This window comes from Pimephales promelas, chromosome 2 (assembly GCF_988280905.1).
Source record: "Pimephales promelas chromosome 2, fPimPro1.hap1.1, whole genome shotgun sequence".
Classification (NCBI taxonomy): Eukaryota; Metazoa; Chordata; class Actinopteri; order Cypriniformes; family Leuciscidae; genus Pimephales; species Pimephales promelas.
Genome location: NC_142770.1, coordinates 6047906 through 6064222, shown reverse-complemented (window position 1 = coordinate 6064222; position 16317 = coordinate 6047906). Strand labels below are relative to the sequence as shown.

The 16317-nt window shown below is 37.7% G+C and overlaps 2 protein-coding genes across 3 annotated transcripts; one reads left to right on the top strand and one right to left on the bottom strand.

Annotated features, from left to right (window-relative positions):
* The first annotated feature begins 331 nt into the window (after positions 1-331).
* LOC120475666 (uncharacterized) lies at positions 332-2281 on the top strand. The gene has a single exon (XM_089121113.1). The coding sequence runs from the start codon at positions 603-605 to the stop codon at positions 1803-1805; it is 1203 nt and encodes a 400-aa protein (XP_088977239.1). The 5' UTR covers positions 332-602; the 3' UTR covers positions 1806-2281.
* A 2407-nt stretch (positions 2282-4688) lies between these two features.
* Positions 4689-16218, bottom strand: strip1 (striatin interacting protein 1). 2 transcript variants are annotated; one of them, XM_039666299.2, is made up of 21 exons: positions 15821-16218; positions 14049-14118; positions 13856-13930; positions 13604-13738; positions 13397-13517; positions 13252-13320; positions 12227-12333; positions 12018-12145; positions 10672-10854; positions 10379-10599; positions 10241-10306; positions 10104-10167; positions 9198-9269; positions 9050-9124; positions 8870-8967; positions 7218-7344; positions 6845-6945; positions 6652-6718; positions 5735-5839; positions 5444-5648; positions 4689-5323 (listed from the first exon to the last, which is right to left on the bottom strand). In XM_039666299.2, exons 1-21 carry the CDS (start codon positions 15923-15925, stop codon positions 5073-5075), a joined length of 2445 nt encoding a protein of 814 aa, XP_039522233.2. In that variant the 5' UTR covers positions 15926-16218; the 3' UTR covers positions 4689-5072. The 2 variants fall into 2 exon arrangements, with proteins under 2 accessions (XP_039522233.2, XP_088976783.1); XM_089120657.1 differs by having other exon boundaries at positions 4689-5320.
* Between the last annotated feature and the right edge of the window lie 99 nt (positions 16219-16317).

Here is a 16317-nt window from a genome sequence, read left to right as displayed (position 1 = left end):
TCATGGAAAGTTCCAATGACAAATCAGAATTCATCGTACCATTGTATTGTTGTTGTGTTCTGGTATTATGTTAGTCTTCACTTCCTCATTATTATTTTTTTAAGGATATTGTTGAAGATTTTATTATTCAGATAATAAGTAATTTAGCTACATATTTGTGTACTATCATTTCCTCTGTGAGTGACTTTGGTCTGTTGCATCAGCCTTCAAGTCCCCAGAAGTCAGAGAATGCTATTTCAAGAAAGTCACATGGTACAAACTATTTCTCAAAATAACCAATAGAATGCATTGCCATATTTGGTACAAGGAAGTACGTAGGCTATATATGTTAGCTGGATACTTTCTAGAAGCGTTGTTCTGCTGAAGGGCTTCGTCTGATTGATAAACTCAAAGATCTCTGAAGTCATTTCCTTGAAAAGACACAATTAAACCACCATTATTATTTCAGACTTAATGGAACGGAAAAGGAGATTGAAAAACTGAGCAAAGGAGAGGAGAAACATCATCATGTCAAAACTGGAGAAAAATCTTTGAGGAGAGACAAAAATTCTTGCCTACATTGTGGAAAGAGATTGTCAAACAACAAAAGTCTTCAAATTCACATGAAGATCCACACTGGAGAGAATTTGTACACATGTGATCAGTGCGGGAAGAGTTTCACACGAAGAGGAAACCTTAATAAACACACAAAGATCCACACTGGAGAGAGACACACATGTGATCAGTGTGGGAAGAGATTCACACGAAAAGAGCACCTTAATGATCACATTAGAATCCACACTGGAGAGAAACCGCACACATGTGATCAGTGCGGGAAGAGTTTCAGACGAAAACAGGACCTAAATGATCACATTAAAATCCACACTGGAGAGGGGCACACATGTGATCAGTGCGGGAAGAGTTTCGGACAAAAACAGCAACTTAATGAACACATTAAAATCCACACCGGAGAGAAGCCGTACACATGTGATCAGTGCGGGAAGAGTTTCAGACAAAAACAGCAACTTAATGATCACATTAAAATCCACACTGGAGAGGGGCACACATGTGATCAGTGCGGGAAGAGTTTCGGACAAAAACAGCAACTTAATGAACACATTAAAATCCACACCGGAGAGAAGCCGTACACATGTGATCAGTGCGGGAAGAGTTTCAGACAAAAACAGCAACTTAATGATCACATTAAAATCCACACTGGAGAGAGGCCGCACACTTGTGATCAGTGTGGGAAGAGTTACATACACAGAAGAAACATTGAGTATCACATGAGAATCCACACTGGAGAGAAGCTGTACACGTGTGATCAGTGCGGGAAGAGTTTCACACAGGCCGTCAATTTTAAATCACATCTGCTTTCTCACTCTGGAGAAAGAGCATTTAACTGTGATCAATGTGGAAAAGCATTTTTTTCATCGCTTTCCCTGAAGAACCACTTGATAGTTCACAATAAGGAGAAGCCTCACACGTGTTCTTTGTGTGGAAAGAGTTTTAGTAAGCTGAGTGAATTAAAAGTACACCAGAAAAGACACAGCGGTGTGAAGAATCATGTGTGCTTTGATTGTGGGAAGACTTTTGTTACAGATCACGCAGTGAAACTGCACCAGAGAATTCACACTGGAGAAAAACCTTACAAGTGTTCACACTGCGACAAGAGATTCCGTCTGTCAACATCAATGAAACAACATGAGTGGATCCACACTGGAGAGAAACCACACAAGTGTGATGAGTGTGGGAAAGGTTTCATACGAAAAGGATGCCGTAATGTTCACAGGAAAAAACACAAAAGAGGCATGCCACACATGTAAGAACTCACATTGTCATTCTGGACAAAGATGGTACTTTTTGTTGCAGTATCCCAGAAGAACCTGTTGGGGAAAATTTTAATCTCACATGTATTACGCATGATTATTGGGTCTTATGTTTTTATCTGTTCACCTCCTATATGTAATAACGGAGGAATGTCTTATGGTTTTGCTATCTGTAAATGAGGTAATTTGTCTTTTCTTTATCAAGAGTGGAGTGAGGCACCAGAGAACCGGCCGGGTCAGAGGTCATCTTAGACTGGGGAGAAAAGAGGGGGTGAGCGGTAAATCTAACCCAGCATGTGAGTCCTATGGCTTGTGGAATTTTACAGAGAAGGCTTGGCTTGTAGTAAATAACCTTGGGAGAGCTATATAGACAGACCCCGGCCTGTGTTCTGGGCGTCATTCACTTCGCAGTAATCTGTGTTGGTGACTGAGCCTTATTGTTCTTGCAAGAATAATAAACCTCTTTTCCTTTTATTAAATTGTCTCTTACGCAGTGATGTCTGTTTATTGAATTTTTGCCTTCACAACCACATAAAAGTTCATGTCAGAATTGAGAAATTAGGAAATGCTTGAAGTCACTCAGAACACATCTCTCCCCCTCTTCCACACTCCCCCTCTCACATGCTGAAACCACCCAAGAAAATGTATAGTTTAATGTGAATGATTACCACACAATATCTTTCATGTTCGGGATCATTTAAAATGTCACAGGGCAACTGGTACAAATGTCTCATTTCAGAGCAAGTAAAACAAAAGGTAATAAGTAGAGCCCGACCGATAAAGGATTTTGATGGCCGATACGATACAAATATTTTTGGGTTTTAAAATCCGATATATCGGCCGTTTTTTTTTTTTGGTAAATATTGTTGGATTTCACACACGTGTAAAAGAAAAGCTAACTTTTCTGCACAAGATACATTTGATACTTTTTCTCTATGTCTAAATGTTCACTCCTCGCAACGTATAACTTACATTTCACAATGCAGGGACTGTAACTAGAGATATGCTAGTTATAAATACAGTAATCATTACTTTATTTAGAAAAAGTTCATTGTGGTTTCCAAGCTCATTAATGTTAACGTTAGCGGTCTTCCACTGATGATAGTGGCATTAGCTTGCTTTGTGGTTAGCTAGTCTGTGATGAGCCATAATTTAGCAATAGATAACATCATACTGCAAGTTGTAAAACATACATTTTCATTATAACAGGCCAAGGAGAGATGACTGAAGCGTGTTTCGTCCGTTTTTATTTTATTTTTTAAATACTCATTCAATCGATATATATCGGTCTGGCTCTACTAATAAGGTTTTAAAAGTCAAAGTTAAGGAATATCAGCTCACATTTTAAAGTTGGAAATAGGTTTGTAGGTAAATTGTTTCTAGGTTTGCCTGTGGATAATTTTGTTCCCGAGCTGATTGTTTTTTAATATATTTTTTCAATAGGGAGAAAGTCTAAAGAAGTGCTAACATTATTTCATATAGAAAACCATGCATTACCAGTAGAGCCAGACCGATATTATCGGCAGGCCGATATTATCGGCCGATATTAGGCATTTTCTAAAATATCAGTATCGGCAGTTATAATGGCCGATTAAATGAATACTTCAAAAATTAAATAAAATCGGACGAATCACGCTTCAACCATGTCATGAGTGTTGGAGTTGTATAGTTTGTCCACCAGAGGGCACTCTACACCGTCCCTGTTGGCAACACTCGTGTATAACGAACCATACGATTTTAACGATTAGTTAAAACTCATAATTAACTACAAATAACTAATGTTAGGGAAATCTGTTAATATTTTGTTGCGCGTTTCTGAAATAAAAAATAATAATATCGGCAGATATATCGGAATATCGGATTTTAAAATCAACAAATATTTGTATCGGTATCGGCCTTCAAAATCCTTTATCGTTCGGGCTCTAATTACCAGCACTAGTGTTTTATCTTCAATGGAAGATCGATAGATCTTTTTCACATTTCAGAGAATCTCATAAGCGATAGTCGTCAGATGACAGCAATGTGTAACTACTTACTCCACGAACAGAAAAGGTAAAACCAATGAACAATTTTCGACGACATTCTAAAAGGACTTCGATGACTTAGATGTACAAATTTCCCAAGTGAACTTGAAAGCAGCCAGCATCAGTTCTGTCACAACAAAATGACAATTTATCTACGCATCTATTTTGTTTTAATATGACGTATTGCAGACTGATCTCATGAAGTAGCGCGTGTATGATACGCCAATTCGTATTTCCATTTTTGGCGTGCTATCAAGACGCATAATCGCCTTTCAGCGTGTTCATGAACGCCGTTGACTTAACGTTATATAAATATATGACTTACCTCAACCCCGTCCCTAAACCTAACCGTCACTGGGGTTAATGGCATTTATGACTGTTCCCTTACCATCCTAGGTAAAAAAAAAGATATGACTTACAACAACCCAATCCCTAAACTTAACCGTCACTGGGGTTAATGGCATTTATGACTGTTCCCTTACCATCGAAGGTAAAAAAAAAAGATATGACTTACCTCAACCCCATCCCTAAACTTAACCGTCACTGGGGTTAATGGCATTTATGACTGGAGATTTGACTGCGTGTTCAGACACGCGGAATGACGCGGACGTTAATGGCGTAGACATATACGCATACACGCGGATAGCACAAAATGCGTGGAGATAACACGCCACCTGACTCGAAAGTGGCGTATATGTTTACGCAAATGATGTCATGTTGCGTATTGAGCATTTCCACACAAGGCTGCCGTAAGTAAAAATCATTCTTATGCCCCCAAAAAGACAATAAAAACGATGCATCTCCTGAGACACGTTGCTTGTTTTAGGGTTAAAATGAATGACAAAAACAACAATGGTTCACAGAGAAGATTGTTGTATTGCATTGAGTATTGTATACAGAGCCAATGAAAAACACATCAATACACTCCAGGATAAATACAGTCTTTCACAATAAGATCAGATTTAATATTCAGTTATGGAGAATCAATAATCAAAAGCAGCAAAAACAAACAAAAACCTCTTAGCACATCTGTCAAAGTTCCCTTTCTAAGAGTAAAAAAAATAATAACAATAACGCGCAAGTTAACTACAAGCGAGCCGTTATGTTATATAAACGGACACACAGGAAATGGTCCCGGTTGTTGAATCTATGAAGCGTAGTGTTGTCGGAAAAGTTTTACTCTGGTAATGGTCATTTTCACAGCTGCTGTAGTGAACAGGTGCTGAAACACAACAGGTGTTCACTGCAGGAGCTCTTCCCAGGAAATGGGTTTGGAAAATACCTCACGCTCCAGCCAGAGGTCATAGTTCATTTGGAAGTCTTCCGGAAGGTCGATCCGCTGTCCCAGCACACTTTGGAGGCAGTTGTCCACCGGGAGGAATTCTGGGTTGCTCTGGTTCTTGTCATAGCGTCGGCTGTTGAAACGTTCGATGTTGGCACGTAGGGCGCATTCTTCCGCCTGGAAATCCCACGGGCGAGCGTCCAGGTCTGCTGTCAGAAACAGAGAGCACGTTTAACTCGGACACCCGGGTGGTACTAAAATTTCAGGTTTAATAATGACGCATTAAATTGTTTAGTGAAGATCCCAGTCCGGTTTCTTCCCCTACTCACCGTTTCCATATGCCCAGTCGTCGTTGAGGCGATGGCGCACTTTCTGGTATATCGCCGACATTGTTTTCATGTTGCTTTTCCTCCATTGCCGCCCAAGATACTTCGTCTGGACTTTGAGCAGCTTGAGCACATAGAGCTGCATCATGGCCTGCTTGACCTTCAGCGCCCTCTTCAGGATGGGAGCCGATTTGAAGACCACCAACATCTAGAAATACGCAAAATTTGAATTGACCACTACTGGATGGCTCTCTCCAGCTACATTAGATGTTCTTGGTTTGTGTGGTGTCTCACCATGGTCCTCGAGTGCTTCCATTTGGTGAGTTTATTAAGGATGCGCAACAGATTAATACAGGAGAACAAGTTCCTCCAGCAGAACTGATTATTATCGCCAGCTTCCTGTAATCAAAACATATCAAACAGCTCAAAGGCTAGCTCAGAGGAACACCCAGCTAACAAAGTTAGGTTCTGAGAACTTTCATCAATCACAAATAATGTCATAAAGACGTTCCAAGAAGATTGTTCTAAGAACGTTTTCTATCAACGTAATGAGAACGTTCAGCAATTACAAATAATGTCATAAAGACGTTCTAAGAACGTTTTCTATCAACGTTATGAGAACGTTCAATCACAAATAACGTCATAAAGACGTTCCAAGAACATTGTTCTAAGAACGTTTTTGTCAATGTTATGAGAACGTTCATCAATCACAAATAACGTCATAAAGACGTTCCAAGAACATTGATGAAAGTTCTCGTAACGTTGATAGCAAACGTCTTTATGACGTTATTTGTGATCGATGAAAGTTCTCATAACGTTGATAGAAAACGCTCTTAGAACAATGTTTTTGGAACATCTTTATGACGTTATTTGTGATTGTTCTAAGATCGTTTTCTATCAACGTTACGAGAACTTTCATCAATCACAAATAACGTCATAAAGATGTTCCATGAACATTGTTCTAAGAACGTTTTCTATCAACGTTATGAGAACTTTCATCGATCACAAATAACATCATAAAGACGTTCTTAGAACAATGTTCTTGGAACGTTTTCTCTCAACGTTAGAAGAACGTTAATAGCGTTATATGAACGTTCCAAAAACATTATTTTAATAACGTTTTTACAAACATTTACACAACTTTTAAAGAATGTTAGTGAATGTTCTGGGAACATTCCCTGATTAGATGCATTGAGGTGTGTTTTTCTCACCAGACTCTCAGCGGTGAGCTCTGGAAGCTCGTGAACGACGCAGTGCGGGAAATCCAGAGCCGAGATACTGCCGAAGAGATACGATATGACAGATGTTATTACCCATAAAGCATAACATGAAAATTCAACACTGGTTAAAGCAATCTTTATGTTCATGACACCATAATGAACAAAAGTTGACTTGAAGTTTTACCTGTTTTTAGCGGTGATGTAGGACATGATGTTCTGGTTGAAGAACTTCAGGATCAGCGGGATGCAGTTGGCAAACACCAGATGCTGTGCCATGTATTCAAACTGTGGGAGAAAACTTGTTACTTGTAGCTGTTACTATAATTATGAAGCCCAAAACTTTGCAAATAGTCAAAAATATCGTCATTACCATGGTGCAAGCTGACAAAAAATTAGCTAGACCTCACTATTTAAAAGGCTTACAAATGGCCTATAATCACATTTTGTATAATATAATAATAATACCAATGTCAAATGGGTTGTGTGAGTTGCATGTAGGGTATAACAAAAATCTAGAAAAGCATCTCACAAACAGCTTAAAAAATGTGCTTGTGTACCTGATAGACGTGGTTGAGTTTGAAGTGTTTCAGTAGCAGCAGCAGTATGGCTGAAATGGCTTTGACAATGATTTCTTTATGGCGATTCACATCTACACCCAACTTCATACTCTGAAGAACCGTAGTGCTAGAAAGAGATACCAGACAGGACGCGTCAAAGCATGCACAAGTAAGGTCAGTCACATTAGCGAAATTGCATTTGTCAATAGCGTGAATGCATGAAGCACAGCTTACATTAAAGTCACTTTCAAACCATCAGCTTTCAGCGCATTGAATTCATGTGACCTTGAAACTTGAAAATAAGCAATATTTGGACAAAATGGATATTTTCGGATCACATGCATTCTGGATTTCACCCACGGAAATTCACTGAGCAACGGTAAATGTGACAACACCTTTAGTAAAGTTAGTAAGTCTATGGTAAGTGTTAAAAATACAATTACACAACTTAGTGAAGTTACTTATTTTAGTTTGAAACTCCCATTCAAAAACTAGATATATCAATATTTTTGCTGTTACCTGGCTCTATGTTGACGATTTATGATGATGAGATTCTGTAATGAAACTACTAACTACTGAAACTATGTTGGGTGTAGAAGCCCACAAGAGTGTGAGAAGCAGGTTGAGCTTTTTTGTTGTTGTTGTTGTTGTTGTTGTAGTCTTGTTCTGTAATGTTGTTTTGTCTTATGTTGTCTGTGTTGTATATTACTTATGTTTTTAGGACCCCCTTGAAAATGAGATGTTGCATCTCACGGGGCTATCCTGTCAATAAATTCAAATAATATACCAATCAAAGAGTAATATATATTTGAAATGCATCGATATATCGGCCAATAATCTGTATCGGTTGATAAAAGCAATTATTAACTATTGGCAAATTGTTTAACAGCCAATGATCAGTGCTGATTAAATCCGGTCAGTCAAAAGGGGGCGGAAAAAACGTGTTCAGACTGCAACTCATACTGTGTGTGAAGAAAATCTCTTCTGTTGAATGTAGTAGAGCAAGTTAACATGACAATATTGTATTTGTCACAATTTTACTCTAATATTATTTTATAGTAACCTTAAAAAAAAATAAATAAATAAAACTATTGGTATCGGTAAATATTCGAAATAATCTGCAATCCGTATCTGCAGATTTTTTTTTTTTATCAGTCTCATCTCTAACTAATAAAATTAAAAAACAACAACAAATTTACTAAAAAAATTTAAATGTAAAAAGAACATACACACATAATCATATATATATATATATTCTTTATATATATATATATATAAAGAATTTAACATATAATTAATCATATAATATATAATAAATGCTACAACAGTATCTCAAATGACCCTAAAATGTCCCTAATTTATAAAATTTACAAATCACAGTCAATAATTCCAGAGAGAATGTCATGAATATGTATAACCCAGGAGATATTTTTTACAGCATCTGATGCCATGAGCTCACAGTTGCCATGGCAACCAAGGTAATTCAGCTTCAAACACACACTCACAGAGACTCAAATTATTCGGAGAATCGCTTTGATTCAGTTAAGTCAGTGGTATGATTCATTCACATCATAAGCTCCACTGATGAATCATTCAGTTTGATTCACGTAAAGCACAAACATCTGCAACTGTGCTGTTTAACAGTGTCTTACGGCATTTCCTCGGGCAGCACGTCGGCCAGGATGTTGATAGAGTCGGTCTTGGCTTTGGATGTGGGAGCAGCAGCCAACAGGATCTTTAGCAGAGCGATCTGAACAAACACACACACAGTGTGTCAGTACGAGAATGGCTCAAATGCAGTGCGAGTGGTGTGTTAACTGTTAGTATCTCACCATATACTGTGGTAAACTGGGTAAAATACCCTGGTACAAGAGCTCTGTAGCACACAACTCCAGCTCCTCCTCACCCTGAACACACACAAACATAGCGTTATTAAAGTCATCATCAGATTCACACATCTATCAATGTACGGACACTCACGCCAGACAGAGGGGTCTTCTGATACTCCTCTTCTTTAGCGATCTGGACCTCAGCGATCGACACATACTTGTGCTGAAGCAAACACACAAACTAAATGTTATATTGAATCTACATACACATCTCAGAGCATTTAGTCACAAGTTAGGTTTTACTTTAGTTAAGATGTGTAAAATCAATAAACATGATGAAACAATGATGAAATACAAACACAAACAAAGATGAAATAACGTAACAAAATGATGTTCAATAAAGTTAATATAATTAATCATTACATCACAATAAACAATTCTTCCACCAAATAATGTTATTTGTTAGTCTTACAATTTTAACTAATAAAAGATGACATTTTTTACAAATATTGTATTAATCAAATTTAGTTGATTATTGTATTAATGGTGATAGCAACAACACTACTACTTATAATAATATTCACAATAAACAATTCTTAGTCTTTAGTCTTACTTTAACTTATAATTGACATTTGATTTATGACCTAAACAATGTTGTTCTTGTGACCAAAAAAAACCAACAACTTATAAAAATATATTATATTAAATATATTAAACCAACAACTTATGGGTTGCAAATATTTTATTATTAATTTAATTTTGATTCAATACTTTTACTATTATTAAAAAAATATATTTTATAGAAGACTAAATGCTTCATCAATTAATAAAAATACCAATTTAAATAAATCACAAATGACATTTACAACCATTGTAACTGAAACATTAAACCATGTAAAAAATGTGATGAATGAAAAAATGTTTAAAAAAATTGTCTAATTCAATCAGAATGAACAAAACTATTAATTTCCTAATCACACTTCTTCAGTTCAAAGCTAGATTGATGCGTGAAGAAAGGGTGGAGTTAAGTTAATAAGCGATGGATGATGCCAATTACCTGTTTGAGAGTTTTGATGCTTTCATGTATCGGTCTGGGCAATCCAACCACTGTATCCGTGTCACTGCAACACAAACACACACATGCATCACTGAGGCTCACAGGAAATGAGCAATTGAGTGGCGTACAACACTCACTTTCCCAGTGTGTAACCGATGAATTTACTTCTGCTGGAGTCCAGGAAGTTCTCAATATCCTTTTCCCTGTTAAAATCGACATAGGTAAAACTTACATTTGAGAAAGCCTTCAGATAAACGATGGAGTCGAGTTTCTACCTGACTTTCGGAGCCCATGGCAGACCCTTGGGAAAACAGACCCTCTCAGAGGGGGGGTGCGGGATGGGCGGCGGCATGACCTCATCGCGCTCCAGCGGGAAAGCCTCCGCCTCTAGAGAGTTGTCATTGTCGTCGTTTTCCTCTTCGTCTTCGCGGGTGTCATCGGCTTTGTATGGGTCCTTCTCGTTAAACGCATCCAGGTTGTCCTGCTTTATAAGAGCCTGTAGAAATAGATGTAAAGGGTTCACTTTACCGTTTTATTTCCACTCCGCAGTTTTTCGTCAAATACATACCTTGTGTTCTCTCCGGGCACGTCTCTGTTGTTGCTCGATGAGGTCAGAGGCGGACGCCGGCGGAGACGCGGCTCTCATGCTCCGCACCACACGGATACTGTCCTCCGGCAGTGGCGGGAGACCCAACGACACCCGTCTGCTGACCTTACAGCCCTGCAGATGCTCGAACCCTCCCAGAGTGAACTGGGATGAGACCGGAAACACACAGACCACAAACACTAGGGCAGTTAGGTTCCAGAATCTTGAAATCATGTTCTGGAATTAATTCCAAGAATAGAATCCTCACTTTTTAAAGAGATTTAAAGAGAGATGTTGACATTTAAAACCATTTTAACCGAAACATTGAAACCATGATAAAAACAAAAACTAAAAGCGTAGTAAAAAGTAAAATCTTAATTTTTTTTTTAGTTAAAGCTACACTGTGTAACTCTTTTAGTTTATTCTTAGCAAAAAACACTTAGTTCTTTCAAAAATGTATGTGCTCATTAATGTATATTAACTTCGTTCAAGTAATAAAGTATTCCCGTGAGTGTATAATATGCCATTGAAAATACATACGGGTAAGGGGTTCTAATGTCGGTCGCCATGTTGCCCCTCCATCTTGAATGTACATTAGCCAAAGAGGGACATACCCGTTAATTCAAGCTTCGCCTTTCGCGTTTACGTTTGAGTTAACACTCATGGACGAGATCGAATTGGAAGCCATGTTAATCTTGGACAACATTGGCCACCGTACGAGTTAAAATGAAATTGGAATTGATAGGAACAGAAACTAATATTCACTGGATGGTCATATATCTTTACACCACTAGATGGGGGGTAAAAATCACACAGTGTAGCTTTAAATGTACCAAACAGACAAAATTTAAATTGGTCTCACCTAATTCAATCAGAAATATTAAAACTATTTATTTCATAATCACACTTTTTCAGTTCAAAGCTGGTATTGAAGTGTGAAGAAAGGGTTGGGTTATGTTAAGTCATTAGTTTGCATGAACATTCCCAGAGTGAACTTAGACACATAGACCATAAACACAAAGACTACTTTAAAAAGTAAGCCTTTTATTATCAGGATCTCTTAATGTCAACAGCTGCAATAGTTTTTGAACACATTCAACCATCCAAAAATAGTGGTTCGCAGAAATGAATCAGATTTCGCACCAATATTAGCGAGTGACCGAAAGGCAAATTAAAAAATAGCTTTATTGAACTGAAAAAAGGTTGTTAAGGAGGAACAGATTCCCTTTCTGTTCCTCTTTAGGAAGGAATTGATCCTTTCGAAACCATTCATGACTTGAAACATACACATAACCCAAAATTAAAGTTACGAAGACCGTCCAACTCACCAGGATGGTCTTCCAGAGCAGCAGCAGGACTTTCTTCATGGGGAAATGCGGCGCGTGGCCACTGCAGAACTTGGTCACCATCCCAAACAGCATGACGGAAACAGGTTCATGGTTATAGAGAGGAGAACCTGCCAGGGACATTCATAACATTTCTATTCTTCAATACTCAACACGCATCTTCAAATACTCTTAGTATAACTAACACTGACCAAGCTCAGATTTGAAGGTTTCTCTAATGGTTCTCCATTCGGGACTGTCTGTGGGTTCTTCACGCTGGATGGTCTCCACTATCAGGTACATGATGTTCAGCAACACCCTGAAAACACACGCATGCACAGGGTTATGGAGGACTCATCATATGGAGTGCGTCTAAAGGTGCAGTTTGTAATATTGACAGCTAGTAGAGCCAGACCGATATATCGGCAGACCGATATTATCGGCCGATATTAGGCATTTTCCAAACTATCGGTATCGGCAGTTATAATGGCCGATAAATGAATATTTCAAAAATAATATAAAAACGGATGAAACACGCTTGAACCATGTCATGAGTGTTGGAGTTGTATAGTTTGTCCACCAGAGGGCACTCTACACCGTCCCTGTTGGCAACACTCGTTGAGTTGGTCACATTGCTTGAATAACAATTAAAAGAACATCCCCATCAGTTCTCGTAACTCAAATAAGCATGACAAAATTTGTGACTATCATGTCCAGTTTAAATAAATAAATAAATAAAATATCGGCCGATATATCGGAATATCGGATTTTAAAACCAACAAATATTTGTATCGGCCTTCAAAATCCTTTATCGGTCGGGCTCTAACAGCTAGCCGATAAAATGGGTACCACACTGCCTCCTCAGACTCGACACTCATGCGGGTTGCCAGATTGAGGACATGCAACAAGAACAAGCATGATTTGACAATGGAAAGTGATGAGCCTTACATTAAGTTGATCAGTTAATGTATTTACAATGTTTTTATTGCTGAGGCTATTTAGGGAAAGTAGAAACTGTGATCTCTGACCTAGTTCATTTGTTGGGATCAATGGCTAAATGGCAACCCGGTGTGTCGAAATACTATCAGGTAAATTTATAGTGGGCGGGATCACAGACCAAAACAAAAAAGATATTCCAACACAGAGCGCCTAAGGGGACATGGTTTTGTGTTACTGTGTAAATGTCACATGGAAAGTGCGTGGATGGCCAAAGTATATTATGTGACGTGTGTTGTACCTGAGGTCAGTGCTGTCGGCCAGTGAGATGGCGGGTTTCCTGACCGCACTGCTGCACGCAGCACTGTTACTGAGAGACATTTAACAAGAGTTATTGAAGTTTTCACATGTGTAATATGAACGTTTGAATGTGCAGTTCATCTCACTCGATCTCCATGTTGAGCAGCTCCATTAGCGCAGTGAACGCTCCCACGTCCAACAGCAAGAAGACGTTATACCTCATCCAGTGCTGCACCTCCAGTTCTGAGGAACACTCACCAAATGTACCTGAAAAAAGTCAGAGTCAGAGCTTATTAACACGAGACTCAGGGGAGTTTCCAATGAAATCAATGCATATATAATGCATAGTTTACCTTGAGCCATGTACAAGATGGCTCTGGCAACTTTTAACCTGCGTTCTCGGCCGATCACGTCCAGTCCGTCCAGCAGACGCATGGCATGAGTTTTTTGCTGGACCAAATCCAGTTCGGTCCATTTCTGATCGGGCACTGCAAAAGCACATCAACATTTGATCTTTTGTGACTTACTCATCATCTTGCAAAAGCCACAAAAAACAACATTTTAATAATGAAATGTGAGTTTGTATAACTTTGATCAGTACTTACTATGAGTGTGGAAATCTTCTTCGAAGCACTTTCTGTTGAGTAGAAACTCTGGTCCCTCTGTGTAACTGTACAACTCTACAAACAGTTTAAAAGAGGAAAATGCATTATTGTAGTCACAGTTGGTTAATGAAGGCTGGACGTTTAATATGGTATCACTACAGAAGAACAGTAAACCAAATGAATGAACTCTCACCTGACAGTTCGATTGTCCATTTATCTGCATCTGAATATTCAAACTCCAAATCAGGAGTCTCTGATAAACCCTGAGACACAAACACTGAGTCAGTGTAACTGTCCAATAGGAGCTGACAATTCAGTCACAACATTTAAGAACAGGCTGCATTCACATTACATGACCTAATTTCGATGTTTTATACCCTCCCATGTGACAGATTGGATATGACCCACAAACTTGTAATGGTTTCAGTCCTATAAATTAAATATTCCTGTCCACTTGACCTATGTCACCAATGTCGGATGTTCCTGTCCAATACACGTCTTTGTCTACTCAGGTACAATCTAATGACTCTTATCAATGGTGGAAAGGAGGATGAATGCTGTTTGCTGACCTGTGGTCACAGATGGTGCAGAAAGCAAAAGCTTGTATTATCATTTCATCTGAGTCACAATTTTTACTCGCTTTTTGGCCCAAGATTTTCCAGGTCAGTACGTCTACCTTGGGTTGTTTCGCCAAGTGTATAGTGTAAATTCAGATATGGGTCCAATTTAAAAGATGTAATTCCATGTAAAAACCAAAATAAACAAATCTGATTTAGCCAACCAATCAGAATTGGGCATTAAGACCTGCAGTGTAAATGCAGCCTTGTTTGAAATTAGTTATCCTTGTGAAAAAGAAGTGCACTGTGCACTTGTAGTGCATTTCAAATCTTAAAAGGATATTTAAAATGTTTTACTTCTAACAGATGATATAATATTAATGAAAAATCAAAACTTAAGTTACACTTTCATGACAAACCTATATTTTAAGGATATTTTAATCATTGTTTTAATAATCTTTTGTTGTGCTTTAAAACTTATTTTGATGTATTGACAAACACAATGTTAATTGATATTGCATTTAAAGTTGATATTTATTTAAATGCACTAAATTGCAATTGTATCATTAGAAACTTGTAATTTCTAAGATATTTAAATACACAACATGCAAATATCAATGGAAATTACATTAAAGTATATTTTAGTATATATATATATACATGGTAGGCCGCCTAGCCCTATATGTATGCATAATAAACAAATGCTTGTCGGTACATTCAGCAGTGCACCTAACTTTAATATTTCCAAGTCAACAGAATTACGAAATTGCATATAAACAAATATGTACTAATTTAAACTAAAAAAAGCAACACTTACAATACATTTTAATCTATTTGCAAATAACATGCACTTGAGAGTCGCACACATCACATTTATTTCGCACTCAGGTAGCCTATATATATCCTTTTAAATTGTATTAGTTCTGTAATAAATGTGCTAATTTTAAAAGTAAGTTATGGTAAAGTATAATGTAAGACAGACCGATATTAATGTTCATCAATCAATCAGCTGATATAAATAACGTCAACCGATCAGAATCCTCACGAGAAGAGATAGACTTAACAAAGAATCATTCATGGGCAATGTTTATTACATTACTCATTACCTTTCAATGTGGTTTTCATTAACGTGTTTATGCATTATGTGAAGCGTTTCCTAAATATAAAAAAATAACTGTTTTTATTAACGAGATAATTACTAAACGTTGTTCAAGCATACTTACATTTTTATATTTGGTTAATGATGCACTTTTCATATTATCAACTGTTGTTTATTTAATTTGCGTTTTTAAATCACTTTTATACATTTTTTTCTTGGAATTTCTGATGCTAACATTCCTGTCAAAACAAACATTAAACTGCAAAAATACAAAGCATAGGGATTTAAACAGCTTCGTTTGACTCTTACCTCAGAGTCTTTCCTCTGGTTTCTGGTGAACTCGCCTCGCATTTTGTTCGGTAGCATTTGATTTTGTTTCTGTTTGTTGTTAGCACATAATCCGACACCATCCATCTTCACTACACTTCCTGCTCCCGCTCACCTCTCGCGATACTAGCACATATCTCGCGATGCAACAGCCTGGGCGTAAGTGACGACCACTGATGTGATGTTTCAGACGGTTACAGTAACACAAACACGCTTATTTAAAATAATTATTGTTAGTTAAACATGTTTTATTCACGCAGATTATTTTCAAAATAGTTCAAGGGACAGGATATTCCTTCAAGGTAAAACATTTTGTCGTGAAACAATCGGTGCTCACAAAATAGGAGCTCAAGAGCTGAGGAAAATACTGTCAGCATCTAATTCTACATGAATTAACTTTTATGCCCACCAGGGCTCGCTAGATGATCAAATCATTCCTGCCAACCCACTGCTGGAGGCTTATGGTAATGCAAAGACTG

Excerpts from the sequence above, each read along its gene's own strand:
- LOC120475666 (XM_089121113.1), top strand. The coding sequence starts at position 603 with ATGAAGATCCACACTGGAGAGAATTTGTACACATGTGATCAGTGCGGG.
- strip1 (XM_039666299.2), bottom strand. The coding sequence starts at position 15,925 with ATGGATGGTGTCGGATTATGTGCTAACAACAAACAGAAACAAAATCAA. Across the intron at positions 10,168-10,240 it reads ATCGGTTACACACTGGGAAA|TGACACGGATACAGTGGTTG; the intron begins GTGAGTGTTGTA and ends TTTGTGTTGCAG. Across the intron at positions 6,946-7,217 it reads AACTCAACCACGTCTATCAG|TTTGAATACATGGCACAGCA; the intron begins GTACACAAGCAC and ends TTTCTCCCACAG.